This window comes from Umbelopsis ramanniana (genome assembly GCF_025399195.1).
Source record: "Umbelopsis ramanniana AG unplaced genomic scaffold K450scaffold_16, whole genome shotgun sequence".
NCBI lineage: Eukaryota > Fungi > Mucoromycota > Umbelopsidomycetes > Umbelopsidales > Umbelopsidaceae > Umbelopsis > Umbelopsis ramanniana.
This window is the reverse complement of record NW_026252102.1, coordinates 201,101-229,027: the sequence shown is the minus strand read 5'-3', so window position 1 is coordinate 229,027 and position 27,927 is coordinate 201,101. Positions and strand designations below refer to the sequence as shown.

The 27,927-nt window shown below is 43.3% G+C and overlaps 11 protein-coding genes across 11 annotated transcripts; 6 read left to right on the top strand and 5 right to left on the bottom strand.

Annotated features, from left to right (window-relative positions):
- The first annotated feature begins 29 nt into the window (after positions 1–29).
- K450DRAFT_233677 (uncharacterized protein) lies at positions 30–706 on the top strand. Its single transcript, XM_051587794.1, has 3 exons — positions 30–267; positions 332–553; positions 640–706. Exons 1-2 carry the CDS (start codon positions 96–98, stop codon positions 469–471), a joined length of 312 nt encoding a protein of 103 aa, XP_051446221.1. The 5' UTR covers positions 30–95; the 3' UTR covers positions 472–553; positions 640–706.
- On the bottom strand, positions 561–2,548 carry K450DRAFT_233667 (uncharacterized protein). Its single transcript, XM_051587793.1, has 8 exons — positions 2,313–2,548; positions 2,111–2,229; positions 1,811–2,012; positions 1,558–1,737; positions 1,352–1,485; positions 1,221–1,287; positions 1,075–1,140; positions 561–1,009 (listed from the first exon to the last, which is right to left on the bottom strand). Exons 1-8 carry the CDS (start codon positions 2,533–2,535, stop codon positions 876–878), a joined length of 1,125 nt encoding a protein of 374 aa, XP_051446220.1. The 5' UTR covers positions 2,536–2,548; the 3' UTR covers positions 561–875.
- K450DRAFT_233665 (uncharacterized protein) lies at positions 2,549–7,055 on the bottom strand. Its single transcript, XM_051587792.1, has 10 exons — positions 6,957–7,055; positions 6,334–6,804; positions 5,869–6,223; positions 5,500–5,658; positions 4,682–5,415; positions 4,500–4,619; positions 4,297–4,428; positions 4,102–4,222; positions 3,403–4,041; positions 2,549–3,334 (listed from the first exon to the last, which is right to left on the bottom strand). The coding sequence occupies exons 1-10, from the start codon at positions 7,041–7,043 to the stop codon at positions 2,736–2,738; spliced, it is 3,417 nt and encodes a 1,138-aa protein (XP_051446219.1). The 5' UTR covers positions 7,044–7,055; the 3' UTR covers positions 2,549–2,735.
- Positions 7,056–7,740: 685 nt separating this feature from the next.
- K450DRAFT_233661 (uncharacterized protein) lies at positions 7,741–8,524 on the top strand. Its single transcript, XM_051587791.1, has 4 exons — positions 7,741–7,939; positions 8,010–8,221; positions 8,294–8,364; positions 8,432–8,524. The coding sequence occupies exons 1-4, from the start codon at positions 7,821–7,823 to the stop codon at positions 8,486–8,488; spliced, it is 459 nt and encodes a 152-aa protein (XP_051446218.1). The 5' UTR covers positions 7,741–7,820; the 3' UTR covers positions 8,489–8,524.
- Positions 8,525–8,607: 83 nt separating this feature from the next.
- On the top strand, positions 8,608–10,334 carry K450DRAFT_172736 (uncharacterized protein; the record flags this gene model as incomplete). The annotated part of the gene is made up of 5 exons (XM_051584161.1): positions 8,608–8,693; positions 8,768–8,990; positions 9,062–9,563; positions 9,644–10,158; positions 10,224–10,334. The coding sequence occupies 5 exons, from the start codon at positions 8,608–8,610 to the stop codon at positions 10,332–10,334; spliced, it is 1,437 nt and encodes a 478-aa protein (XP_051446217.1).
- A 138-nt stretch (positions 10,335–10,472) lies between these two features.
- K450DRAFT_270399 (uncharacterized protein) lies at positions 10,473–12,374 on the bottom strand (the record flags this gene model as incomplete). The annotated part of the gene is made up of 5 exons (XM_051592962.1): positions 10,473–10,654; positions 10,734–10,915; positions 10,992–11,632; positions 11,702–12,043; positions 12,108–12,374. 5 exons carry the CDS (start codon positions 12,372–12,374, stop codon positions 10,473–10,475), a joined length of 1,614 nt encoding a protein of 537 aa, XP_051446216.1.
- Positions 12,375–12,493: 119 nt separating this feature from the next.
- On the top strand, positions 12,494–16,418 carry K450DRAFT_233650 (uncharacterized protein). Its single transcript, XM_051587790.1, has 16 exons — positions 12,494–12,906; positions 12,975–13,036; positions 13,110–13,180; positions 13,242–13,361; positions 13,424–13,741; positions 13,814–13,939; positions 14,008–14,233; positions 14,306–14,583; positions 14,656–14,740; positions 14,809–14,998; positions 15,061–15,196; positions 15,265–15,558; positions 15,630–15,767; positions 15,846–15,917; positions 15,993–16,118; positions 16,199–16,418. The coding sequence occupies exons 1-16, from the start codon at positions 12,569–12,571 to the stop codon at positions 16,322–16,324; spliced, it is 2,706 nt and encodes a 901-aa protein (XP_051446215.1). The 5' UTR covers positions 12,494–12,568; the 3' UTR covers positions 16,325–16,418.
- On the bottom strand, positions 16,139–17,948 carry K450DRAFT_233646 (uncharacterized protein). Its single transcript, XM_051587789.1, has 5 exons — positions 17,631–17,948; positions 17,436–17,567; positions 17,278–17,370; positions 17,044–17,208; positions 16,139–16,965 (listed from the first exon to the last, which is right to left on the bottom strand). The coding sequence occupies exons 1-5, from the start codon at positions 17,751–17,753 to the stop codon at positions 16,513–16,515; spliced, it is 966 nt and encodes a 321-aa protein (XP_051446214.1). The 5' UTR covers positions 17,754–17,948; the 3' UTR covers positions 16,139–16,512.
- A 1,413-nt stretch (positions 17,949–19,361) lies between these two features.
- K450DRAFT_279305 (uncharacterized protein) lies at positions 19,362–21,636 on the top strand. Its single transcript, XM_051593326.1, has 4 exons — positions 19,362–19,843; positions 19,933–20,361; positions 20,436–20,489; positions 20,568–21,636. Exons 1-4 carry the CDS (start codon positions 19,385–19,387, stop codon positions 21,516–21,518), a joined length of 1,893 nt encoding a protein of 630 aa, XP_051446213.1. The 5' UTR covers positions 19,362–19,384; the 3' UTR covers positions 21,519–21,636.
- Positions 21,637–22,222: 586 nt separating this feature from the next.
- Positions 22,223–23,685, top strand: K450DRAFT_233630 (uncharacterized protein). Its single transcript, XM_051587788.1, has 7 exons — positions 22,223–22,293; positions 22,357–22,428; positions 22,491–22,657; positions 22,742–22,925; positions 23,089–23,236; positions 23,317–23,419; positions 23,483–23,685. Exons 1-7 carry the CDS (start codon positions 22,227–22,229, stop codon positions 23,591–23,593), a joined length of 852 nt encoding a protein of 283 aa, XP_051446212.1. The 5' UTR covers positions 22,223–22,226; the 3' UTR covers positions 23,594–23,685.
- Positions 23,539–27,852, bottom strand: K450DRAFT_233627 (uncharacterized protein). The gene has a single exon (XM_051587787.1). It carries the CDS (start codon positions 27,773–27,775, stop codon positions 23,777–23,779), a length of 3,999 nt encoding a protein of 1,332 aa, XP_051446211.1. The 5' UTR covers positions 27,776–27,852; the 3' UTR covers positions 23,539–23,776.
- Between the last annotated feature and the right edge of the window lie 75 nt (positions 27,853–27,927).

Genomic DNA, 27,927 nt, shown 5'->3' with positions numbered 1-27,927 from the left:
CCTTATCATAATCACTCTATAACGCGCTCAGCTTGGCTGAAAACGCGCGTTTTAAGGCGTTTCCGTACTAAAGTATTCCGTTGTACCTTTTAGAGATGCCAAAGGAATCAAAAAAGGATACTAAGGTTAGCAAGCGCGCTGACGACGGTAAGAAGCGCCGTGCCAAGAAGGACCCCAGCGCTCCCAAGCGTGGTTTGTCTGCCTACATGTTCTTCTCCCAAGCCCACCGCAAGACCGTTCAAGAAGAGAACCCTGAGGCCGGTTTCGGTATGTGCACGCGCGCGTTTGAATTGAGAGGGTTGTTTTCACTCGCTAACTCTGTTGTTATTAGGTCAAATCGGCAAGATCTTGGGTGACAAGTGGAAGGCCATGACTGACAAGGACAAGGAGCCTTACATTGCCCAAGCCGAAACTGACAAGAAGCGCTACGAAAAAGAAAAGGCTGCTCATGATGGCAAGGACGAGGAATAAATCAATCTTAGCAAAATGCTAGGTCCATAAGCCCTCTCAAAAAAACCAAAAAAAAACTTTTTTTTTCTTTTCTTTTTCAATTGCCTGACTGAACAAGAAGAATATCAAGTAGCTCAACTTTTTTTTAATTACACATCTCGTTTGTATCAGCTTGTGTTTTTTTTCATCAATGTTTTCTTTTGTGTTTTGTGAACCTTTTCCCGTCTCTCCCCACCATCCGCCTTTCTTTTTCCATACGTTTTACTCTTTTTTTTAAATGCTCTATTTCAATAACATTAACAAAACGGCGTCAATGTATGTTGAAGGGGAATGTCAACTGATAAATTTGTATATGTAGCGTGCACACGAACAAAAACCCGCCAGTCTTGCGCTCAAGCGTGAATAATTATGATACATTTTTGGTATTATGTCTGTTGGATGGTAAGTGTGTTTTGCAATTCTTCCGCGCGTTTGCGTGCAAAGAATGTTTTGCCAACTTCATAGCTGCTGATCATGATAGCGCATGAGGGGGCAATTTTGGCTAACCGAGGAATGCATCCTAGATAACAGAAGGGTTAGCAACTTGAAAGTCAAACTTGATTCCATATCTCTATCCATCCCCACCTCTGAAGAGTCCCCGTATGCCTTCAAGATGATAGATTTCCTTTATGGAGAAAAGCATGCGCCTCTCTGAAGAAATGAAAGTGTTCATTTAGTTTCATTTTTTCGGTTTAAAAACGGATGAGCTTGAGAATGTGATGTGATGTTACCTTCTCGACTACTGACTTGAAGGCGCGTCTTGACAACGTCGAATGGTGTGGTCAAGATAGCTGCAACCTAAAAAGACACCAAAATGAGTGGGCTGCTATGTTAGATAGTGTGCATGGGAACAGCAACATACCATGCCAGATATCGCTCCAGATGCAAACGATAGCTTAAATTCTCTCCATGCATCCTCTGGGCTAGCTCCTTGGTGCAGAGCCGCATTCGCAGACAATATAGATCTTGACTTCTCATAACTCATCCAGTACAACGCTATATACAATATCGCTGTGATCAGATTCACAGTGGGATCGTTGTGCTATCAATATGTCATGTCAAACCTACCGGAAAATGGTACATCTCGCCACATGGTTGGAACCAAGCCTCTCCATAAAGATCGAGGGCCATGTTGTTGGACCATAGCCTGCACACCGTTGAAGACAGACCGAAAGCCTTTCACACCTTCCACTGATTGCATGCGGGTTCGGAATAGCTCTATAGGGGATATAAAGAATGCAGCAAACGCTATTGTTGGAACAAAAATCGATTAAAACTCATGTGAATTTACGGCAACAGTTCGTTGAAGGTTAGGACTTACTACGTGCAACGCCTCCTGCCCAGAGTGGCGAGTATTGATAGAGAAAAGAGTCTTCTCCAACCTGCTGACGGGTAGTATCTCTTACCGCATCGTATCCGACAAAATATATAATTGTAGCTGGGATTGACATAGCCAAAGCCGGTGATAACCCCCTCCATAATGACGGAACCCCTTCATACCGCATAATCTTATAGAGACCGTCCTAGATGAAGATGCCATGAGTTGGTTAGAGCACAGGGATTATGGGTGTGGAATAGGATGTAATCACTGCTATCGTATGCTGATAAAGAAATATCTTACCAGCGTTCCATTTAACTGTTTACTGCCTATCTCGGCTGATCTATGGTGAAAATGTATAGATCCTGTGGCACATTTCTCTTGACTTTGAAGTCTAGTTTTGACCACATCCAATGGAGTGACTAATAAATGAACATAACTAGTTTAGTCAACAGGACATTTTGAAAAATTCACACAATTTTAGAAGTATAGTGTTTATCCTTACCGAGAAGCGAGGTCATAAGCGCTCCAGCACAGGCTGACAGTATACGTTCGGAGGAAGATGTCAAGCGCTTTTGAACTTGAGCATCTTGTTCACTCATTATCCGCCGATCCTCATTATGATGTTGCCCCTCAGTGTGTCGTTGGAACCTTCGAAAAGGCTCTTTTCCCTGGGAGTCATGTTCGATGCTTTCCACTTCGGTAATCGTATCAATGGAGTCTGTCATGGTGAAGCCAACCAGATCACTATCTCGAACCGAGCAAGTAACGAATTGGTCGGCATTTTAAATTTAATCAATGGGCACAATGAAAGCATAATGTGATCATTTTCTTTTGTTCTACTTCACTTTTACTGTATAATCTTTTCATTTGTACCTTACAAGTGTGCGTGTTTATTGCGAATGTGTATATCAAAATAATAATTATTTTAAGGGACAATCGTGCTTGAGTCGTTGTCACTTGATCTGGAGACCGTCGATGAGTTGGCCGACGACTGAGCCTTGGAGATAGTGGATACGCCTCCGCGTGATGATGCATCAACGTACGTATTGGTAGAAGAAGCTTGGAGACTTTTGAGGAAGGAGTGCCGAATTTCGGAAGATGATGTTGGAGGAGTGGAAAGATATATATTATTTCGAGAGTACTGATTGGGTGTTTGATACATGTTGTGTAAGATGTTGGCTGACATTGGTCGTGGGGCAGGCGATGCAAGCGGGTTGGGGGAAGGTGTATGCAGGCTATAACGATCTTGTCGGTCATAGGCAACCAAGTTTCGATTACTGTAGTAGCTTCTCATGACTCGTGGTTTACCGTAAATCGATCTTCCTGTTCTCTCTATTTCCCATTCGTTCAAATGCTTGATTGTGAGTTGGGATGAGTCAAACAGTCCTTTATCGTCGTCATCATGACCGGATCCCTTTACTTCGCCTTCCACAACTCTTGTAGCTCCCCAGGAAAAGTCATCAAAATGCCAAAAAGCATATACTGGTAGAATGAAATTCCAGACGGGCAATGCCATGATGTAGACTGCATGACATAAAAAGTTACATTAGAGTGCGTTTGCCTTTACTATTGATCATGGGTCGTTGACTTACCTAGCATCCACATTATGTAAACAAGTTTTCTCATGGTAACAATAATAAGCACAATTGGAAGACCAAGAATAGACAAAAGAAGAATGATGGGCTGCCACTGTGGCGTGGCCGATTCTGCGCTGGTCACAATTAGCCATATTGTCATGACAATGGCGGCCGGTAGCACGACAGTGCCTATCAAGTCAATCAAGACAGAAAATTGCATGGAAAGACAAGCAATTCCGCAAAGATCCGAAACCATGACTAGCTCCATCAAATTGTGAACGGTAGAATTAATCCATCGTCTACGCTGTGATAGAAGGACAGCAAAATTATCGGGGACAACGGTTTTGCATCGAGCTTGAGGAACAAAAATCATCTGCCGCTTGGGAAATGTTCGGAGCATTAGCGTCGAAAGGAATCGATCCTCTCCTAACAGCAAAAGGTTCTTGGCATGAAGTGTTGTCACAACATTCAAGTTGTACTCCAGGATGATATCTGGGCTGGCAAGAATGGGTACCCAAGCGCCATTCTTAGGAGCTTTGATTCTGTACATGCTGAAGCAACCAGGGAGACAAGTCACACCGCCAAAAAACGATTCAAACGCTTTTGCGTAGTGATGTGAAATGTGGTACTCGAACACTTGTATAGCAGTGACCCCTGTAAATCAACATTAGCAGTTGTGATAATGGTTATACCCCACGTATGTAAATAGCTTACATGACTGTGCCTTATTAGCTATGCAAGTCTCTCCACAAAGTCCCATGATGGTAGGATCATTTTTCATAGCCTCAACCATGTAAGAGAGAGAATCTGACATGACTCTAGTGTCCGCATCAATCTAAGGTAGTCATCATTAGCATGGTCCATTTCTCCTCGCCACAGTGCAAAATTGAAAGGCTATGTGGCACCTACCATTAAAATAACCTCAAACTTGTCAGGCGTAATGCCGTTCATCAGGGTCGTCATCTTCCAAAACATTTCATAGTGTAGTTCAGTCAGTCGATCATTGAAGAGAACATGTTGAAAGAATGTCATCAATATCAACTAGGGTGATATGTGTTAATGTGATGAAAAAAAAACCCATTGGGTGTTATCCATATGTAAGCTACATGTACCTGAGAGTCCCGCTTGCCTCGATTTCCTGGTTTGCTAGTGCCTTCTTCTGATGGCGTTCCACATTTGACAATCAAGAGACATGGTGTCGAGCTTGCTCTGTGTTTATATGTACCTGCATACTGGGAAAATAAGACTGAGCCAAAAGTCGTAGTTCGGAGCTTCACACTACCCAAAAACTTACCACTTTGGCTCGATTAAGTTGCTTTTCACCATCGGCAATCGCTTGATAGTAGCAAGGCTTTGGGTCCAATGACAAAGGGTGTAAGTCAAGCATGGAGAGTACCATGTCCGGGGTGGATTGGGTTTCACCCGAACCGGTGATCATGCCATCCGCGACAACAACGAATAATTTGTGTTGTTTGGAATAATGAGTTTCTGCCAAACTGTCCATGGTTGTCTTGAGGGAAAGAATACCTTCCGAGTAGCATGTGACTAGCATAACGGTATACAAGTCCTTGGGTGGGGGTACTAATTTGGGTTCCATGGGTGGTGGGGCTGGCTGGGATATGCTGTTTCTGTAAGGTGAAGCTTGGTATGCTTGCCAATTGAAGGAATCGTTACTTCCGTTTCGACGAGATTGCCATGATACTAGACCTGATCGACCACCTGGTCTGACTAGTCTTCCAGCAATGAACCATCGGAAGACAATGGCCATGGAGTAACGTACAGCAATCAATGAGATGATAATACCAAGCATGATATCCATGACCAGGTTTGACGCTATACAGCCGCCCGTTTCGGTTTGGATAACTCCGACTCGGTACCGGGCCAAGAGACAGTTCTGCGCTTGTTTGGCGTCGTCCCAGTTGGAAAGTGCTAATGAGCCGTCATTCCCGAGAGACTGTAAAAGAGCAATGTGCGTATTGACTCCGTAAAACTCAATCCCTGTATTGATATACTGAGACATATTGAGCACTATACTCGATATAATCAGGATAAAATGTATCAGTAAAGCATAAAATTTCTTTTATAGAGCCACCGAAAAGATATTTATTTTACCATTTTCTCCAAGCAGGACAAGAGGGGTCCCGTGCAATTTGCCGATACCCTCAGGCTGAAAATCCGTCCAGTCATAACTCAACGTGGCAGTTGACTTGTATTGTAGAAGCAAATCCTTCATGGGAATACAATTTCCATTCTTAGTTTTTAGAGTCCCTCCTAAAATGAACAGACAAGAAAAGAGAAAAAGTACCAGTTAGTTAACACTTTGTCTGTATGTAACAATGTTTTTCAGGTACCTCGGTAATGAGTGAAATTCATAATCAGACATCAAAAGCAGTTCACATTTACAAATTGGGAAATAAGGGATGGTCGAGGGGAGAAAGGCTGTGGATAATTGAAAATAGAATTTTCCTAGAAAAAACTCACCATAAGGACCATTGACTATGCAGTTGCCAAGGGTGGAGGTGGCACCACTGCGGTTGGCATCATATATTTTGCATGCCCCAGATGTGTCTGCGTCAAATAGTGAACTCAGGTCGACGCCCTGAAACTCCTTCGTGAGGTTGAGACCTTTTGTGGCAAGATAATGATGCATTGTCTCATATGGGTATAACATGCCATGAACCGTGATATTTTCACGATACGCTTTGACCAAAGAGCCGTTGTAGGAAGTGGAATAAGCATAGGTCTGTCGCTGCTCTGGGCACAATGTTTGTTGCAGTCCGAATGTTAGATACGCCAGTGCCAAGCAACAAAATAATATGATGTACACGAGTGTAACCTTATGGATGGAAAGTATTATCAAATATTAGATGCATGCGGATTGGAAAACACCCAGTACTCCTTTTTTTCTGCGAACACGAAATAGATTGCCCTCTCTAGGGGTATTACCTTTTCACGCCATGCTTGACGGACGAGTGGGTTATGTTTTTTAAAACAATAACTGAGGAACCAGCTGGGGAAGCAGCACGTGGCAATATTTGCAGTGATTGACCACCATGTCATGTTGGCAGTTTGAACAGGATTTCGGGGAACAGGCGGCAGGTGCTTAGCCTCATGCGAAGACACAATGTTGCTGTCTTTCGCTACGGCGGATGCATTGAGAATTTCATTGCGAGCTCGTACCATATCCATCTTTGTACGTTGTGGAGGAAGCATGTCGTGTTGAAATAATGGTGGTCTTGGTCGCTGTCGGTCGGGTCGGGTAAGTGACCGTGCTCGCAATATACTGCCATGATGACTTCTTCGACTGTTATCCCGTGTGAGTTCGGTGGATGCCCTTGGTGGATTAGTTACTGGTGTAGTGTATAATGTTGCATTGTAATCTTCCGGCTTATTCACTGGCATGTCAGTAATATCAGCCTGCAAAGACAATGAGTTACAATTCAATGGCTGTGTATGAGTAGAAAGAGATGATATATATTTTTTTTTCTTTGCTTGTTTTTTGGTATCATTTAATGATATCAAAGGGTCTTTCAATTTGATGGGTTCCCATTGATGGGGTGCTTACTCACTTGCGGAATGTGATTATGTGAACTGGATCTTAGCTCCAGACTCAATGTCTTTTCATGAATCGAGGAAGTACTCATAGGTGATGGCATCGAACAAGACGAAACGAAGAGAGGTTTGAGCCTATTTATTTTTCTGGGTGCTTTTCAGCGCCGTTTCTTATAAATAGTAATTCACACTGTCAAATGGTGCGCTGCCCCTGGCTGGTTATGTTTCCTGATGATCCTTCTTCTCTCCCCCCGCACGTTCCTAGATGGAAGTGCCCAGCCGCGAACCTTAACCGAACCAGATAATAACAAAGCGTGTTCAACTGTACTTTTTATGAAACATCAACGTCTTAACAATGTGTTTGTAACTAAAAAAAGCCTTTTGGTTTATTTAGAATTGCCTTAATATGTACGAAGAACATAGAGAGCCTCCTTTGAAAGCGTTGTCCCTTGTTAGTTTTGCACGACGTGCTGACTACAACGGCGTTTCCTTATTCATCGTCTTGCAGATAAATTTGCTTGTCAATTCGTAATGGTGTTTTTATTTTTGGGCGACACGCAATCTACTGCTATCAAATGGTAGTGGTAAGGCCGCAGTAGGTAAAGTGCTCATGATAGCAGTAACTCTGCATGTTGAAAGTTTTGTTCATATGCCTTGTATGTGCCACATGCATCATATGTATGCCCAGTGGCGGATGAAGGGTCATATTAACCTTTTAAATTATTAAAAATGGTAGGTGTTTAGAGATTGGCTGCCAAGAGCAGCAAAGTCAGTCACATTGGGGCCGCAGAAGTTGGAATTTTTTTGGCGACCAGCGAACGCGTGGTGGACAACGCGACTGAAACCGAATCAGCCTTTTTTACCTTGATCTCAAACAATTTATGAACAAAGCCTTCACAACTATGGCCCCCATACAATCTCTCCTAGTTAAGCGCCTTAGCGATCGCGCAAGAATCCCAACCCGTGGTAGCAGCCATGCAGCTGGTTATGATCTCTACTGGTAAGTTTAGCTCACCATACTGGAACCAATGGCATTACCATGCAACACAGTACTAATGACTCCCATTCAGCTCTGCCGATACAGTTATTCCTGCTCAAGGAAAGGCTGTTGTCCCAACAGATATCTCTATCGCTGTACCTTCAGGTTGTTATGGACGCGTCGCACCACGTTCTGGCTTGGCTGTTAAACATCATCTTGATACTGGAGCTGGTGTGATCGATGAGGATTACCGTGGCCCCGTTGGTGTCGTCATGTTTAACTTTTCCAAGACGGATTATGAAGGTAATGACAACGTAGCAAGATATGCTATGCCATGGAAGCGGAACTAACGCCGAATCTTTTCATGATGGGTAGTGAAAGAAGGTGAACGTATTGCACAGTTGATATTGGAGCAAATCTTCACTCCTCCCGTGGTTGAGGTTGAGGTAAGAAAAACAGATGGTAATGAAATGAAAGCAAACAGACAAGAGTTAACGAGCGAGCGTCCATTAGAGCTTGGAAGACACTCTCCGAGGTGCTGGAGGTTTTGGGTCAACGGGTAAACAATAACCGGGCCAATCAAGCGTATGCAGCGTCAAATTTCGCACGCACAGGTCCCGCTACAGTGTAAAAAAAATTGTTCAAAAAAATAAACCCACTACTTCATTCTTCTTTTCATTTCCTGCAACATGTCTGTAGCCAAGTTCTTTGATTACGTCGAAGCTCACCAATCTGACTTCATTGATCGTCTTCGTAAGGCCGTCGAGATCCCCAGGTAAGTGCCACCCCATCACGTGGCCTCATCTCACGTTACGTCTTATCGCTCACAGCTTACACACCTGATTGCAGTGTGAGTAGCGAGGCTGCTCGTCGCCCAGACGTTGTTCGCATGAGCGAATTCCTTGTCTCTGAGCTTGAGACTCTTGGTGCTAGCGTTGAGACACGCGACGTTGGTATGCAAAAGATGCATGACGGAACTACCTTGAAGCTTCCTCCTGTTGTCCTCGCTACCTATGGCAACGATCCTGCAAAGAAGACTGTCCTTGTCTATGGACATTATGACGTTCAACCTGTAAGTTAATTTTTAAAGTGGGCATCATATACACTGGGAAAACCTAAATGGATCATTTTGTGTGTTATCAGGCTCTTAAGGAAGACGGTTGGAACACCGATCCTTTCACCCTCGTTGAGGATGAGGAGGGTCGTCTTCTCGGTCGTGGCAGCACAGACGATAAGGGTCCTATTCTTGGATGGATCAATGTTATCGAAGCCCACAAGAGCTTGGGTCTCGAACTTCCCGTCAACTTGAAGATGTGCTTTGAAGGTATGGAGGAGTCTGGCTCTGAGGGTCTTGATGACCTTATCCTTCTCGAGGCCAAGAAATACTTTGCCGATGTTGATGTTGTCTGCATTTCTGATAACTACTGGCTCGGTACCACCAAGCCCTGCTTGACTTATGGTCTTCGCGGAGTATCTTACTTCCATCTTAGCATCAAGGGACCTGGCAGAGATTTGCACTCTGGTGTCTTTGGAGGCACTGTCCACGAACCTATGACTGATCTTTTTGCTGTTATGAGCAACTTGGTCGCTCCTAACGGTAAGATCCTCATCCCTGGTATCTATGACCAGGTTGCCCCTCTCACTGGTAAGTTGCCTTTTGTTCAATGGATGTGTTATAGGCAATTGGCTGATTAGGGACTTACAAATATCTTGTCGTTTCGATAGAGGAGGAAGAACGTACATACGATAACTTGGCTTTCCAGATGGACGAGCTCCATAGTGCTGTTGGTAGCAAGGTCAACATTTTCGATAGCGAACGTGATATCTTGCAACACCGCTGGAGATACCCTTCCCTTTCTATTCACGGTGTTGAAGGTGCCTTCTACAATGCAGGTGACAAGACTGTAGTCCCAGCTAAGGTTATCGGAAAGTTCTCTATCCGTTCCGTTCCTGATATGGAACCTGAGAAGATTACCGAACTTGTTAAGAAGCACATTGAATCCGAATTCGCAAAGCTCAACAGCAAGAATGTCCTCAACATCGAGTGCAGCCACGCTGGAAAGCCCTGGTTCGCTACTCCTAACCACTGGAACTACGTTGCTGCTGCTAAGGCTGTTGAGAAGGTTTTCAATGTCAAGCCTGATATGACACGTGAAGGTGGCTCTATTCCTGTCACCTTGTCCTTCCAGGATGCTCTTAACAAGAATGTTCTTCTTTTGCCTATGGGCCGTGGTGACGATGTATGTTCTGTTCTTAGCTGTGCCTTTATTCCGTTCCTTGATTGACATTTTTTCTACTTTATTAGGGTGCCCATTCCATCAACGAAAAGCTTGATCGTTCCAACTATATCCAAGGCATCAAGTTGCTTGGCACCTACCTCCATGAGATTGCTGAAATCAAGGCTGAAGAACAGTAAATCCAGATAACAATACTTTATGAAAATAGGAATAGTTGGTGTACATACATAGGTGATTAAAGGATCGGTGTTTCCAACATGAGTGAAATTAAAAATTTACATGTGCAGTGTGGTATCTAAATACGATCGAGGGTATTATCATGTAGCTTTAACGGGATTATAGGCTAATTCGGGGAAGACAGTGGAAACAATTAGGTCTACCATGTAGAATACAAGATGCTTATTAATGTAAGGGTTCTGAAGAGGAGCCAGCGCTTGGCTCATACATTGTTGATGGACATTAATGTCGGATGTTTCGAAAAGCACACGCTCGACGATATCTAGCAACAAAACAAGGTGGACTCATTTTCATTAGCTTTACACGTTGTTTTCGGGGGGCGAGTCAAAACGAACCATTACCTGGGATGGCCAAAACGAGCTTTCTTTCCGCTTGTATGCGCAAGGCATTCTGTTCCTCTTCCGTTGGCAATGTTCCAGCTGTTACGAATTTACCGCCTGGCCATAATGTCTCTCTCCCAATCTGCATATAGTATACCAGTCGCTGTTCTGACAAAAGATGATATACAGATTGCTCCAAAAACCTGAATTGATAAATAGTCATCAGCTTCTTGTCAGCATTCCATATTTATATTAATAATTTGATTTTGTTTGTCTTACTTGTCAGTGAAGACGCCGCCTCCAAGTATGCGAGCTATCGGCCAGATAAACATCCCAACCATTCGCCAAGCCCACAGAACGACAGGTCTGTCTTCCACACAAAACGCTACTTCAGTGAATCGAAGAACTGGGTCTTCTAGCCTTACATGGCGACTCTTCTTTCGCTGTCGCACAACATGTTGGTACCTTTCTTGCGATAGGGTTAGCAAAGATATGATGTAGAACCACATATTTTGAAGTGGCGCGAGTATAACTTGTAGGGATATGAAGCGCATGGAGTATCTTCTTGGAGGTTTTTCGGGTTGAGGTAAAGTTGCTTGTGCTAGCTCATCGCCTTGTTCCTCTAACGTGCTAAGAGGTGTAAATCGCCTGGGGCTTGGCGAGGCCGTCAGTTCTTGCTTTTGTACATCAGAATTCTGTCTTGAGTGGATGTGTCGGTGTCGTAACTGAGGGGAAAGGGTGGTTTTCTGTGTCTCTTGAAGAGATGTTACTATACCAGTGGGATCTATGCTAGTGGATCCACCAGTTGTCGAAATAGGTTTACTTTCAGTGTCTTCTTTAGGCTGATCGCTTTGTATTGGGGCCCATATTTCGCCTGGAGCTTGCAGTTTCAGTAATCTCTCATCGTAATGAGAAAGAAGCTAAGAAGGTAATGCTTAGAAAAATTACATCTTTTTCGCATGGAATACTTGGTCTTCAGCTAGACGTACCTTGGAAACAATTGTGTTGATTGTCCATGGATCACTCAAGCGCGCAATAATAATCGTCAAAACCATGTTAAGAATATCTCTTACAAGGTAACGAACACAGTCGCTATCATATTCGTCTTTTGGTAATAGGGATTTGAGCAAGTGGTCAGAAAGCTGCTTCACGTACTCTTTCTCATGTTCGATTGCAAAGTGCGGTTGTAATCCATGAAATAGGCTTTCAAGCTCAGTCGCGGAGCCTCCACCGTGATTTAAGTGTAGCTTATCAACAGCTTGGTGATAATCCAAATAATGCTGCGTCAATAGTGTTGGAAACGACTTCAAAATAAGTTCGACTACATCGATCTGCGAGTAAAATCGATAAATGACCATCTCAAATACTATCAAATAAATTCGTTCGATCCTTTACCTTTTGACAACGTAGTTCTATCTCGCGACAGCAATGCGTTACAATCCTTGTTACTTCAGAAGGAAGTCCATTATCCAGAGTGATAGCAAGGTACCATGGTTGAATGAAATCTCGTACAATGAGTGCTAGATATGTGTACAGTTCCTGGTCGATTTTGGCTGATTGAGTTATTCTAGGAGGAGCATCAATTAAACCCGAACGATTCCTTGCTTCTACGAGATCAGGAAACAGCAGGCGATAATACAAGGGTAGCCGTACAGAAGGCATTCCCGAGACGAAGGAACCTGTTCTACAAAGAAGCGGAGGATGGCCTATACTTCCTTTGCAATTCTCACACGTGACTAAAGCGACTGACTGGCTGACTTTTCGCCAATGCCTGTTCGACCTGAATTTTTCTTGGACGTGTCGACTTTTTATTTTGCGCGTCAAAGTTCGCGTCTATTGAAGCAGACCACTTCACCATGAATCGTCCAGAGGCTATAAGGACGTTCTTTCGTTCTTCAACAACCAGCCATTCAGCTGCTAACAACTCATTTGTCGATTCGCCTTCCTCCATATTAAGTCAGCAATCGACTTTTGATCAGTCTGCTCGCGGAGACTCGCTATCGAAGTTTGGCAAAGATCGCCTCCATCCCCCAACAAAATCAAGTCAAGCTTTGGAATCAAACAATTTGTCTGTACAAAAGGGACTCTTCCAGTTGGTACAGCAATTCTTGGATAAGAAAGACGGCAGACAATCCGCGGCTGATACCCAGAATAAAGAGAGAGTATACGAACGATGCAAATCCATATTACGAAGGTTTGTAACGGTGTGTTTGTCGTCAACAAAGTTATGTGAGTTTTAGTTAACTGGCTTATATGCCGCAGCATTCCGCGACCATCGACCGCACAAGATGAAATGCATCTGGCTGGCACCATCAGTAGAAAGCGTGAGTCGCATTGAAATGTACATATGAACTGTAGTCAGTGTCATGGATGCTAAAATCTTCTTTCATTGACTAGTGTCTCTCCAGAGTGGGTCGAGCAGCAAACAGCTCAGGTTTGAAACGCTACTCAACAAGCTGATGGATCAGGTAAGTTGAACCACAACCGTAAAATCCCAACTTGCAGCGTGGCTCATCCTATTGCCTTTAGAATGCCGTGAAAAACAAATGGGCGATACTATACCTTCTCAATGAGCTTAGCGAAGATAATAGTGCTGCTGATATTAGCTATCGCTCTAGAAGTCGAATGCCGTCCGCCGCTCAAAGCGATGTATGTACAGAAGCTCCAATCCTGCAGCTAATTGCATTTATGCTAATACATCAATACCTCAGATCGATTCATTTGCTTCTCAAGGTTTACCGACTTTCACATCTCCTCATCACCAAACATTGGCACGGACACATGATGGGTCAGATACCTCAAGGAGTATTCGGCGGAAAGTGAGCGACGAATCAGACGCATCAATGGACCATAATCTTCCACCTGCACAGCAACTTCAAGTGGGTTTGCGAACACACGAAGCTGAATTCTCATCCAAACAAGTACCGGAGGCGGCCATACTTCGAGACATTATGTTCATATTCCAGGGTATCGATGGCACATACATTAAATTTGATGCTGAGTCCGACGCATATGTTATAGATGATATGGTAGGAGATACTTTTTTGACCAAGGAAATTTGGCCATAGCTGTATGTTTGACTAAAGGAAATATCTGTAAAGGTTGGGATCTCTCGTTCTGCTCGAGAACTCATTCACAAGCTGACAGAACTCGGCTGGCTTTACAAGCGTATTCAAGCCTTTATTGCGACTAACATCGACAACGCCTCCATAGGGCTTGTTGGCCAGGTAAGAGCGGCAGCTTTGATACTGCTAAAGAACTTTGTAGAGAAAATATTAATGTGGCCGTGTTACAGTCGTTCTGTTCTAGCTTACAGCGAGAGATGAACGATTACTACAAGCTAATTGCAGTTCTGGAAGCGCAAATCAGTAAAAATGAAGGAAAAGATCTCACTTTTTTGTCAGATGATTTGGATACATCATTATCAACCAACAGCTTAACTCTGAAGCGACTTGTAGTATGGATGCGGGACAGCCTTCAACGTCTTAGACTGATGAGTGTGCTGATTGATGCTTGTCAAGGTAATGAAAAGCTTTAGCATGCTTTTGTCTTGTATGTCGGGAGCCATACGTTTGTGACTAACTCAGCAACAGATCAAAAGGGAGGTGCATTCGTTTCTGTGATTCACAACTACACAAAACATGGAGATCCGTTCATTCAAACATTCATAAGTCAGCTTCTCGAAGAAGTGTCAGCTCCATTTTGGGAAATGCTGCGAATGTGGATCTATGAAGGCGAGCTGGAAGATCCTTATGAGGAGTTTTTCGTCGGCTGCGATGACTCGGTCTCTGAAGAAGAATTGTGGCAAAAGAAATACACGTTTAGAGAAGGCATGCTTCCATCGTTCATTTCAAATACGTTGGCTCAAAAGGTGAAAATGGATCTACAGTACTAAGTGCATTGCTCAACACTTTGACTCACATGTGCTATTTCTTCATCATAGATATTTTCAATTGGAAAGTCATTAAATTTCATTCGATACAACTGTCATGAAAGTGCAGTCATACAGGAAAGATCACAAGGCCATGGTAAATATATATTTTGAAATAGTCAGTATGATACTACTACCTACATTTTTACTAAAGCAATTGGATAGTTCAAACCTTGAGGTATGGTAACATATCCGCTGTTGAGAACTCTATCGACAAAGCGTATCTGGATACTAGTCGACAACTATTAAACATCCTTAAAGACAAATTCAAATTGATGGAGCATTTGAAAGCGTTCAAGCGATACCTTCTTCTCTCTCAAGGCGATTTTATTCAATATCTCTTGGATACTCTCGGGTAAGTTTATCATCGCAAGCGCATACAACATGAAAAGTCGTCTAATGGTGCATCATTGATAGATCTGGCCTGAGTAAGCCTGCAAATACATTATTTCGCCATAATTTAACGGGTGTCCTCGAGGCAGCGATCAGAGCATCCAATGCGCAGTACGATGACCCATCCATTTTGGCTCGATTGGATGTACGCTTGCTAGAGGTAAGTTAAAGCATTCTTTTGGAACAATATGCTTACTACACGTGCTAAAGAGTATTGGACATCCGTAGATATCACCACAAGATTTGGGATGGGATGTTTTCACGTTGGATTATCATGTTGATTCGCCTATCAATACCATCTTTACGCCACAGGCAATGCAACAATATCTCAAGATGTTTAATTTCTTATGGCGGCTCAAACGTGTAGAACATTCGCTTTCGGCAGCTTGGAGAGGGTTGGTGACATCTGGCCGTCAATACAATAGTATCCCTGAGCTTGCAAGAGACATACGCTCAGCACAAATAGTGATCACATCCATGATCCATTTCACTTCTCAACTCCAATATTATTATCTGTTTGAGGTACAGTATTTCTTGTCTTACAAACTACAGCAAGACAGTGGCTCGATGCTAAACGGCGCTCATTTTTTTAGGTTCTGGAATGCTCTTGGGAAGAGCTATCGCATTTTATTGAGAACAAATGCATAGATCTAGACTCTCTGATTGATGCCCACTCACGATATTTGACTGATATCACGACGAAAGGGTTTCTAAATGGCTCAACAAATCAGGTATATTTATCATGCGACATGGCCGCGACATAGTACTGACCCGGGTTTGGGAAATGGTATTCTAACGCTGTTTTATGGATGTTCCTTCAGAATATGCTCTTAAGGCTATTTAAAATACTTGATACTGCCCTTCAGTACAGGACCTCCTTGGTAAGTGTTTTAGCGACACATATACGGATTGCTTTTTTGGGTATGATTTGGAGGTGTTTACATTTGTTTCAATAGGATCAATTGATCGCATTAGCGGATTATGAGTTTACGAGGAGAGATGCTAATCGACACAGTGGAATTGACACTTCTAAGCTGCTCAAAATTCGCATGCGATTGACGGCAGGAGCAGAGAGCTTTCAGGTGAGCGAAACAAGCGCTTTTTTCTTTTCATTCAGTATTTGCTCCACACTAACAGCCTCTTCCATACTGTCTAAAACCAGCGAGAGACATTGGATCTCCTAGCCACGCTCTCATCTTATCAGGATGACGACTTGAGATCACTCTCCACTCGCCTCGATTACAATGACTTCTACGGTCGTTCGACATCGACTTTGAGAGCAGGATAAATCAAACAGATATCAAGTGTATAACAGTATATCTAAATGTAAATTGTACCAATGGATTCTTTGTTAATGCTCCAAACTAATGGTAAATGTATTAATGTGGATGTGGGTGGATGGTGATTTAATCCAAAAGGCAAATGATATGAGCGAGGACTATAAACAAATGTTGATATGTGATGTAGGGAGACAAGCTAGTATCTGGAGCCTTCTATTGCTCCAAGTTTTCCCGATGTAGCGTATGTCTCCAAGTAACTTGATAGTCGAGTAGCAGCAGCTACGGCATCTTTATCGCCAGCCAAAAGTGGTAGGTATTGTTGCATTATAAGCTGTAGTACTTTTGGAAGTTGCCGAGGATAGGTTGCCAGCATCCGTTCGCCAGCAATTTCTAAGAATGAGTTTATAAGAGCAGGCGTGATAGCTCTCGGAGGAATGTTACAAATACGTGCGAGCCACGTCCAGCCATGCTGTATGGGATAAGGGTTTTCGCCCATTCCGGGCTCTGGAGCAGTTTGGACAATAGCGGCCCATAAGGAAATAAGACCACTCATATGCTCTTTGTATTGTACTGCGTCTTCCCATTGTTTGGCTTCCTTGTCACTATATTTGTAACCCATCAACTTTCGGGTTTCGTCTGGGGAACGTTTCTGATATAAAGATGATCGAGGCGTTAGTGTTTTGCGACTCATCTAATCACGAAAAATATTAATAATCATGAAACTTACCGGGTCATCATCAAAATAACGAGGAATAAGGTATGGGCAATGCTTGATGAGACGAGCAATCACAATGTCCATGAAACCAGCGTGCTTTGTAGCCAACATAACGGTAACGTGTGCCAGCGGATAGGCTGTGGATGGCTTGACAGTAACTTCTGTTTCAGCTTGTTCCTAGTGACATGTACATGATCAAACACTGCTTCGGAAAATCAAACATCCACGAGAACGATGAGCCCTTACCACTAATGCCTTGGCCGTGAAATTCATGATCCATTCATATAATATGTCGGAAGTTCGTTGGCAGTCAGAGAAAATGGTATGCGCGTCATTTGTCTAATGATAGATGAGTTAATGCCAACATACTTTTCTGGACTGAGGTATGTTGTATTGTAGCTTACAATTCGCATAATGGTCTCGCGCTTGTTGACAAGTTGACCAATCATACGTTTCAATTTCATGCGCGATTTCATTGCACCTTGTTTCCACTCGGCATGCTGGGCAATAGCTGGTTTAATCTGTTCTTTGAATTTCTAGATGATCGACAAGTGTTAAACATGGCTAAAGATGCGCCTATTGACATTTTTGCTCCATACCTTCAACAAGTCAAAATATTTGCCGGCTTCTTCCAAGCCTTTGATAGAGAGCGTGGAGGATTTTTGCTGCAATATCATTATATTAGAGAGATAGCATGAAGTCAGTGAAAAATCATTGTTCATAGCTCACATTAAGTGACGCTTGTTGCTTTTTCAACAAGAGTTCTTTTTGCTGCTGCTCCTTCTGTTCTTTCTGCTCCTTCTCGGCTTGTGCTTTTGTTGCAGCTGCTTGCTTCTGCTCCTCTTGTTGTTTGCGATCCTCCTGTTCCTTTGCCTTCTTCTTTTCTTCGTCTAACCTTATCTTTTCTTGTCGTTCCCTTTCTTCTTTGACGATTTTATCGATCGTCTTTTTGAAAACGGAAATTTGTATCAATGCCTTCAGCTGCGAGTTATTGTTCAACCTATACATGGACCCATACCTGGCGCATTTTCGTATTACGCATCTCATAATCTCGATCGATGCGATCTGCTTCCTTTTTTCTGTAAATATGGTAAGATTAATAAGATGAAAAAGTTGTAAGTGGATTATTTCGTCTACTACTCTACCTGTCTAATTCCAGCTTTTCCAAAAATTTACGGACGTCCTCTGCATCCTTTTCTATTTTCTGTTGATATTGCTTCATTATCTTCTGAGTGTTCTGTTCAATTTGCGCATGATGCTTGTCCATCCTGATCTGATGCTCCCTTTGCGCTCTCAACTAATTTGACACGTTAAAATGAGGCATCGGAAAAAACTTACAAAAGGTTCGGAGACGTACCCATGTTTGCCGCTTCATTTCTTGTGTCTCTGTAGACAGAAGATCTCGGTCTTCGGCGATCATGTGAAGCAACATTCCTGGATCATTTGCTCGCTTTTTGTCGTTACTGTGAGATATATCAGTACCTTCGTTATATTGATTAAGACGACCCATGTCTGAGACTGACCGTGAATGAGCATCATGATCTTCGGGGCATTCATCCTCGGTTTCCGACTCACTATCTGATGGAGCTATGTATGAGCATTTGTTTGGTCGGTATATGTGAGTCCTCATGGTCGGCTGTGAAGGCAGCTGATACGCATTCAGGCCCATGAAGAAAAAATGCGAGAAAGCAAGCTGAGATTGTTTTTTTCTCCAATCATACTGGCAAGCGGGCACCAGCTTGCAAACCTGAAATTTTTGTTTGCGTCACGAACGGCCGAAAATCTTACAGGAACATCCCAAAGACAAAGTACTCAACACCTGGAGAAGTGTCAAAAAGAGGGATGTAAGATACGTAGAATAGAATCTGGTTGCTTAACCCATGATTGTTCATTTTTCATTGCTCAACAATTCATTTTGTTCTTTGTTCCCAGCAAGTTCGTGTGATTGATTAATACCTTTGAAGGCAAAGGAAGCACGACCGTATTGCATGTATTTTTCAACCGAATGTTATCATTTTATGGTTATCTGAAAGGGTTGGCTCATGCATCCAGCTATTCAGAGTTAAAATTAAGCTATCGCCGCGTGACATCTCCCAGGGCTCGTGAAATGCACGAGCTATACTGTGATTTCATCACGTTTCCAACGATTTGGTTACATTTCCCTAGTAACCACTGCCTCAGATCACGCTTGATGGAGTGAGGGATTTCAGTTTTGCACTCTGAGGAGTTTTGGCTGGTCTCATCAGATAAGGAAGGTTTCACGTGCAAGTTTTCGAAATCCAAAATTTGGGTTGTCTTCAGGGCCCCGAACAGCTAAAACTTTTTTTTTTGTTCAACCTCCCCCTCGCCAGCAATGCTACAGGCAATCACAGTGCAGCGCCTACAAGCACTGCTAATTGATATGTTGTTCATTTTTGAACTCATATTCGGCCTCATTAGCTTCATTACCGTCTTCTTGACCTTCTTCCCCTCATATTACTACCTCATCTACGACTTTGTTGAATCCACCCTTGTCCCTGTGTTCCAATTTGTATATACTCGATGCGACCTCAAGTATACTTGGCAATGCGTACGATCCGGTGGTCAAGCTGTGGTGACAGTCAAGCGAGTGACACTTCGATTAATTGGAGGCAACAACTTTTTAACCGGTTTTAATTGGAGCTACGCTAAATCATCTGCTGAGAAACCTCCCGCAAAATTGGATGTTGTGCAAGCCGAGCCTTGCTTGAACGACACAGATATGTCTATCTCACTATACATTCACGGCATCGTCAATACCGGCAACTCATGCTTCCTGAATTCAGTGTTGCAGGTGAGGGACAATTTTTTTTTTTTTTAAGAAAATTCGCCGTGTCATCATATGCTTACGTTGCCTGCTTCCCGTGATTCCATTTTGTGAAGGCATTATCTTCCTTGGAGCACTTGCAGCCATTTCTGTACTATTTGACAAAGGACAGAAGCTCATCTGAGGTTCCGGTTGCAAACGCCTTGCGACAAACGCTATTACTACTTTCCAAACCAATATCACAAAAATCGGCCATCCTACCCGATCAACTTGTTACCGCTATTTCGCGCCATCATCACGTTATCAACCACGAACAACAAGACGCTCAAGAACTATTTCAGATCATTTCAAGCTCACTTGAGTCAGAGCAGCAAGATACATTAAAGTTGCAGTCCTCTAATGCCGGCCTTAGAGACCTGCTTTTGGCCAAATCGTCAGCCAATATTATACCCGCCAAGCCTTCAAACGCTTTGAAGAAGACTTTTCGCAACCCCTTTACTGGGCTTTTAGCCAGCCGTTTATCCTGTAGTCAATGTGGATATACAGTAAGTGTTTCATGCAGGTTGAATGGTTCTTCCTAAAACGAATGGTTTCTGACTTTGGCATTTTCACTTATTAGGAGGCTATCAGACACTTTTCATTCGATAATATACAACTTACTTTGCCTAATTCTGTAAGTGCATATACAGATCTTTTTAATTTCAATAGATGGTGGCTTGAGTACAATGATATTTACGGTGCTTTTTTGTAGTACAACGTGCCACTAGAGGATTGCTTATCTAGCTTCATCGCTATGGAGACTTTGGATGACGTGAGCTGCAGGTCATGCTCATTGAAAGCCACTGCTGAACGGTTACAAACCGAAATAGATTTTGCTATTTCTGCGGAAGCCGATACAACAGAAATCGAAAAGCTGACTAACAACTTAGATCTAATTCAAAGTCGGCTACAGTCTCATAGAGTGGAAGACCCGATTGACCCCAGCATTCATTTATCAAGGGTTGTGAGCCCAAAATCGACAAAGCAAGTGATGTTCGCAAAACCACCGCAATGCCTTTGCCTGCACATTTCCCGTTCGACTTTTCACACTTCTGGTGCCGTGTACAAAAACACTTGCCAAGTCGCTTTTCCAGAGACGCTTGATCTCTCGCCATACTGCACTAATTCCGACTTGGGAGTGGACCCAGACGCACCTATCAGCGGAGCCCAGGACTCGGAAGGGCAGAAGAAATATCAATACAGACTTATGAGCACGGTTGTTCATTACGGCAGTCATAATTTTGGCCACTTCATTGCTTACAAACGACGTATGGGACGATGTGGATGTAAGAAATGTCAGACGAACTTGGCAGCCAATACCAAAATTGAATCGGCTCAACACGACTGGTATCGAGTGTCCGACGAAAACGTCGATACGTGCCCAGTACAAGACGTTCTAAAAGCAAATCCCTACATGCTTATTTACGAGCTCGTAGAAGAACAGCCGCCTACGCCGGTACAACCTGCCATACCTATACAATCTACCCTTTCTCATCCTACATTCAAGAAGTCACCTACCAGCTCTCACATCACCCACTCCACCATGCATAAAATTTCAATGAACAAAACCGTGTCAGCCACTATCCAAGCAACCAATAGAACTGGTACCAAGTTACCAAGTCCTCTCGATCTTCATCCTACCTCTTTGTACAGTCTTCAATAACGTTGTTGCCTTAGTTTAGAGTTCCTCTGTGTTTTGTGTTAACAGACCATTCTTTGTGACTCAAAGCGATTAAAAACTCTAAGTAAAGCATAATAAAGCAACTTTCAACTGAGAATTTAACGTGCTCGCCTATCATTCATTCAGCCACAGCATCATCCACAATATTTTTGAAAATCGCTATTGCAGCTGTTTGCCAGACAGGAGTGAGGGGTTGCTCTGATATACTATTCCACTTGAGTACTGGTGATTTCTCCAATTGGAAACATAGGAATAAAGCTAAGTAGGTAAACAAAGGAGGAGATAGCGGTAGTGTTGAGGGAATCGTTTATACTTCTGCATATTGCTTCTTTTTGATTTATCGTAAAAAGTTGCAAGAGTTGAATGGATTGATAGGTTCCATGAACAAATTGTGTATGTCCTCTATCATTCCAGCTCCGGAAGCAGCACCTATGGTTGCTCTAGCATTTGACTTTATAGACGGAGCTACGAAAGTACTTTCGCCTACTATTATTGGAACGCGTTTTAGTACGAGGACGTAAATATACGAATGATCGCAGGACGCTGTTGCCAAGTGAAATAGATTTTGCCACAAGAAGCGGATTGTAAAGGAGAGTGACTCGCAAACCGAGTTTCCTGATTACCAACTCCGAAACACATTTCCAACTTTTGTTGCAGCAACTCCCCCAATTTTTCACTTTTGCTCTTCTCATGAAGCCGGGATTACATACTATGAAACACATTGATAGCTTAGTATACCTTGACGATTACATTGACAGTAGGGAATAAGTCATTTGCGCATGCCAGCTCTTTCGCTAAACCTCAACTGACACCTTTCAAGCTCTAGAAGCCTTGCCCCTGGAGCTACAGAGGAATTTCACGCTGATGCGTGAACTAGATGGCTACGCACAAGGTAAGCTTCACCTGCATGCTTGAACAAAGTCACTACTCGCTACTGACTGTAGTTTATGATAGATTTGATGGAATCCGTTGCCTCGGAATCAATAGATTTCATCGACAATGTAAAACAAATGACACCAGACGAACGAGTTCTCGCACTGAAGAAAATCGGCACGTTACTAAGCGACAGCTTAAAGCGAGGGGAAGAGAAAGTGTCTTTAGCTAAAACCACATTTGATACTGTAAGATTTTCGCCGCCTGGCCAGCCTTGTACATCTCCTTTTGAACAAATTCCTCATGTTCCTGTCTCTCTCTCACTCTTTTAGGTAGATCGCCATTGCAGTCGCTTAGACACTGATTTACAGAAATTTGAGGATGAGCAAATGTCAGGTCTAGGCCGAGTGGCACCACAAGGAATATCAATATCAGGGAGAGGCAAAGATGATCTTCATCACGAAAAGAACTCTAGGAAAGATGCCGGTAGGAAGAGTGATAAACGTTCAGCACACGGTAAGTGAAATAACTGAAATTTCATAACTTCCAACGGGCATATATCCTGATTTGGCACGTCTGTTACGTTTTTCCAGCTGATAGTTCTGCAAATAAGAGTAAGTGGAATCCATTGTACCTGATATTTGCATACAGCTTGCTGATCTCCGTACTTTTTGTTTAGAACGCAGAACTGGCAAAGGTGAAGGAACTCCACCTCCGAGAGCACAGACTCCGAAGGACGGTGTTTTGAAAGCCATCCGTTCTGACAAGGATAGAGCAAAAGGCGCATTTTCTGCTGCTGGACGAAACGGTTCTGGAAAAGCAAAAGCGTTAGTCATCTTTTCTTTACGCTACGCTGCTCTACTCTTCTTACTCGACTTTTTACTGACTCGACTCTGCCTTTTTGTAGTGTCTCTTCTGTGGCAGACATGCCTATTGATCCCAACGAGCCTCTCTACTGCTACTGTCAACAAGTATCTTACGGCGAGATGGTTGCTTGCGATAATGATGATGTAGGTATCTTGGTATATTTCCGCCTACTGACACGCTTTTTGCTAATTTATTGATGTTCGCAGTGCGAAATTGAATGGTTCCATTTGGCATGTGTAAACCTCAAAACTGTGCCCAAGGGTAAATGGTATTGCGATAATTGCTCAGCCAAGATGAAAGGAAAGCAAAGAAAATAGTGCGTGATCTTGCAAAGTAAAAAAGAAAGCCAAAAAAAAAGATAACTTGTTGTACATAACCCCCATGCTGTAATTTCAATTGGAAAAAGATAAAGCATCTTACTCTTTGACTGAATAATTTTGGGATAATATCTGTTTATGAATGGTATATATTGTAGCTATATATTAAGTGTGTGCTATCTTTCACCAGTCCTCCCAACCACCTTCTTCTTCACCAGCCTGTTCGTCACCCGTATTTTGTGGTACAAAGTCGAGTTTGCTTTTAGGCTTTGGATGGTCTAGCACAGGTTTACTACTGTCTGACTCAAAGTGGAGTGGTGTTGAAGGTCTGTCTGGCGATGCAGCGTTGTGGGTCTGCGCTGGCCGAGAGCTAGCTCCGATCATACTACCAACAACATTAGTGAACTCGCCTGCAATTCGGTTGGAGGCATATCCAAAAGCATCCAAAGAAGGCAGCCCGAGTCCAGACGATGATTGCTTCGCTGTTTGTTGCTCAGGCTTTGGTGACGGGGTCGCTCCGATGATGTTACCAAAGAGACTACTGAATGAGCTCTCGATCGATGGGGATCCAAATCTAGGGATTTGATGGTCTTGCTTGGGAGACGAGGCTCTTCCAGTCATCTCGCCGAACAAGTTAGCAAACGAATCTCCCCGCTTATTGTCTTCATTTGAATCGGTCCGTTTTGGCGGCGCTGGCTTGTCACTTAGTTGATCTAGCACACTTGCGAATGGTGATTCGTTATGGTGCCTTGAGTCAATTATCTGATTATTGGATGTATGAAGGGGTTCAGTATCTATCGCCACTTCGTCATCAAAAGCTTCCCAGCCTTCATTGAAAACAAAACATGCAGTTAGAGTCATACGGTCAAAGGGTAGTTCAATGTCATTTCCTCTGGTCTGCTTACCTTCGTGGTTTGGATCTTCTGAGTTTGGATCATCCATAGGTTCCCATAAAGATTCATCTTCTTGGTGATGAGGCTGTGAAGCAGCTTCAACCGCCGGTATTCTCTTCAGATGAGCATCGTTTGCATCTATCCTTGCCTGCTTATCGATATGTGCATCATATGGCTCCCATTGGCCTGCAGGTGGTGAATGATGCGTTTCTTGCTCCTGGTCTGACAAGTCCCATCCTTCTGCAGGTGCATCTTCTACTTCCTCTTCATGGTCGGACATATTCCACCCTTCTGTTGGTACATCAGCACTTGATTGTTGTTGGCTAGGCAGGATCAATCCATCGTTCGATGCATCGTCCAATTCTTGTTCATGGTCTGACGTATTCCACTCTTCTTTATGTGTGTCATCAGCTGCTTGTGGCTGATCAGGTAAGATCAATCCTTCATTAGAAGTATATTCCAACTCTTCGTCGTTGTCTGATAAGTTCCAGCCTTCTGCTTGTGAATCTTCGGGTAGCTCCAGTTCTTCATTGGATGCTTGATCCATTTCTGCTTTACTTTCAGACGTTTTCCATTCTTCAGCTGGAGGAGCATCATCGACTTCATGTTGCTGATTGTGCAACTCTGGCTCTTCGGTAGGTGCAACATATGGTTCTTCTTCCTGATCAGACAAATTCCATCCATCGTTAGATGCATGGTCACCATCTTGTTCTTGGTCTGACAAGTTCCATCCCTCTGTTTGTGTATATGCAGTGCCTAATTGTTGATCAGACGAACGCTTTCCTACATCAGAACCAGTATTTTCAACAACGTGATCATCAGGCGCTTGTTTGGGGTTCGGTTGTTCATCGAAAGGCTCCCATCCTTCATTATCGGACGCTGCATGGTCATCGAATGGTTCCCATCCACCATCATCTTCAGCTTGATCTTGCATTGTCGTATCATCGAATGGCTCCCATGCCGTCTTACTTTGTAATTGATTACTTGGATGCAAATTGCTGTGAGAAGAAGCCGGTGGTTGGTTAAATGACGTGATATGCTTCTGTGGTTGGTATCCCCGTTGGATCTCTTGCAAGTTGGTGGTGCGAAGTTCTGTATCAGCGAATAGGGAGCATAAGAAGTCACAGAGCTCCTTCGTCTCAAAAGATTGTAGCTCGCCGTTGCGGAATAATTCCATGATGTCTCTGAAGCTCATTTCGAGCATAGTCCGTAACGTCCAGAATTTCTTCCAATCCTTGACATGACTTGCTACGAAGGAATCCGTGGCATCTGGTTGGCCGGGTCTCGAAAAGGCATCAATGAGGCTCATGATGCTGTTCAAACACCTTGCAATGATATGGGACTCCTCATCTCCTATGTCATGCATCTCTTCAATGTCTGATATCAATCTATGAATGATTTCATCGGAGATCAATGTAATGGTTTGGATGAACAAGTCGTCACTTAGTACGCCTTGAATCATGGCAGAAAAGCGCAAAGTCAAGTCCACAGCGTCAGTCACTGCTTGGCCGGTTCTTTCCGCCATTCTTGGATCTGGAGTAACATTGCGGAATCCTTCCGTGCGATCAAGAACATGATTGACTTGTGACACAATGCGTCTAACCGTCAGTTCGTACCATATACCGCCAAGCTGTCGAAGCTTCTGTGCTGATATTTCCAATGGTTGCGAGTTTGTTGCATTCACACTTTGCGATTTGGTAAGATGCGATGCTAACCAATAGCAATCATTCCTGAACAGCATCGCCGTACTATAGTCGCTGGTGTAAGCTTCGCCATGGAAAGTAGGCATAAGCGCTCGATACATATCGACCAATTCATTGATAGCGTTCCAAAGTTCGGCGGAAGATGTTGGATGCTGCTCTGCAATCTGCTGGGCTGTATCAATAGTATCTTGAATAAGGACCAGCAATAATCTTGGTGTTTGCGTAACAAAAGTACTCTGTGACCCATCTCCTAAATCGTCGGCAGGTTCTGCATCGTAGATCTTTCGTAGCATAACTCTGCGAGCATTGACCAGAATCTTTCCTTTGAGCTTTAGTGAAAAGTAACGATCAATGTTGTTGACAAACTGGCTGAGCGAAGCAGTGTCCTTATTTGCCATAAAATTGTATTGTATCAACTTATCCTCCAACGTTCGAACACTGTTTGCGATCTCCGTATAGCTGTTTAGTTTTGGTGTAGTAGATGGAATGGATGGCTGTAGTGTGTACTTTTTCAATAGCTCAAAAGTGTCCGGAACTATCAAGTTTCCAAATAATAAGTTTTGTTCTTTAGGTTGAACGCTTTGTCCAAACATATAATTGTAGAAGAAATCGAATACGGTATTAGCGTTTTGAACAGAGCGAAGTGGATCTACTTCATCTTCGTCACCACTTTCGCCTTTGGCTCGGTTTGCCTTGATATCCAACGTTGCGCTTCCAATGCTATCCTGGTGAACCTGAACTACCCAATCGCGATCTGGTGCTTCTAGTAAAGGTACAATGACATTACGATATACATTCTTTTTGAGAGGCGCCATATACGACTCTAGAGAGCCTAAATCCGATATGCAGGTGAAGACTTGCGAAAGAGTTATCGCCAGGTCAGATTCAGTCCCAGAATCATCTAGTGACTTAAACTGATAGTTGACCTTCATTTGAATGGTGTCAATGGCAGCTGAAGGTTCGTCGACTGACCGAGGTTGAATACTGAGCGTTACATTCTTCTTTATGCAATTTTCTAGCGCTTCCAGCAAGTGCGTCCTTACGGTCTGCATTTGCTTTCGAATGACGTGAGCTGCATTGACTCGATTCCATTGTCCGCTACCAAATCGTTCAGCGACTGTGGTTTCGAGTTCCTCAAGTTGCTTTTGTGTCTGGATGAGGTGGCCGGCTCGCAATTGGGACTCGACTGATTTTAGCTGGTTGACGATAGGTACCAAAAGTTCTAGTGAATCAATCACGTTTTGGTTGCTTGCTACTTTATCCACGATAGTGTTATATTCTGCAAGCGATGACTTCACTACTATTTGGATGCCGTCTTCATCGTTGTATACTTCGCGTTGGAGAGACTCTAAATCCTGTAGTAACACTTCAACTTCGGATTTTGTCGAATGGGCATTATTCCAGGAGTTGAGGAAGATATTGGAGGAGCTTTTGACGGTGTCAAAGAGCATGTGTTCCAAAGAATCCGTTTTGCGATCAATGGCATCTAGTAGTGCATCCAGTTCTTGACGATCCAATGACGTTGCTGGCGATCCCATGGATCCAGACGCATTACTGATCAAACTCTCAATAAAGGCGTCGGCCATACTTCTTGGAAAATGTACAAAATGGAAACCGTTGCTGACTGGAAGTTGATGACGAACGACTTGGAGAGGAGCAGGAACTGCCGCATGGGGACGACGGTGACTGCTTCTACTGTGGGGTTTCTGCGAAATCGGTTGTGATTTTCCCTCCAGCT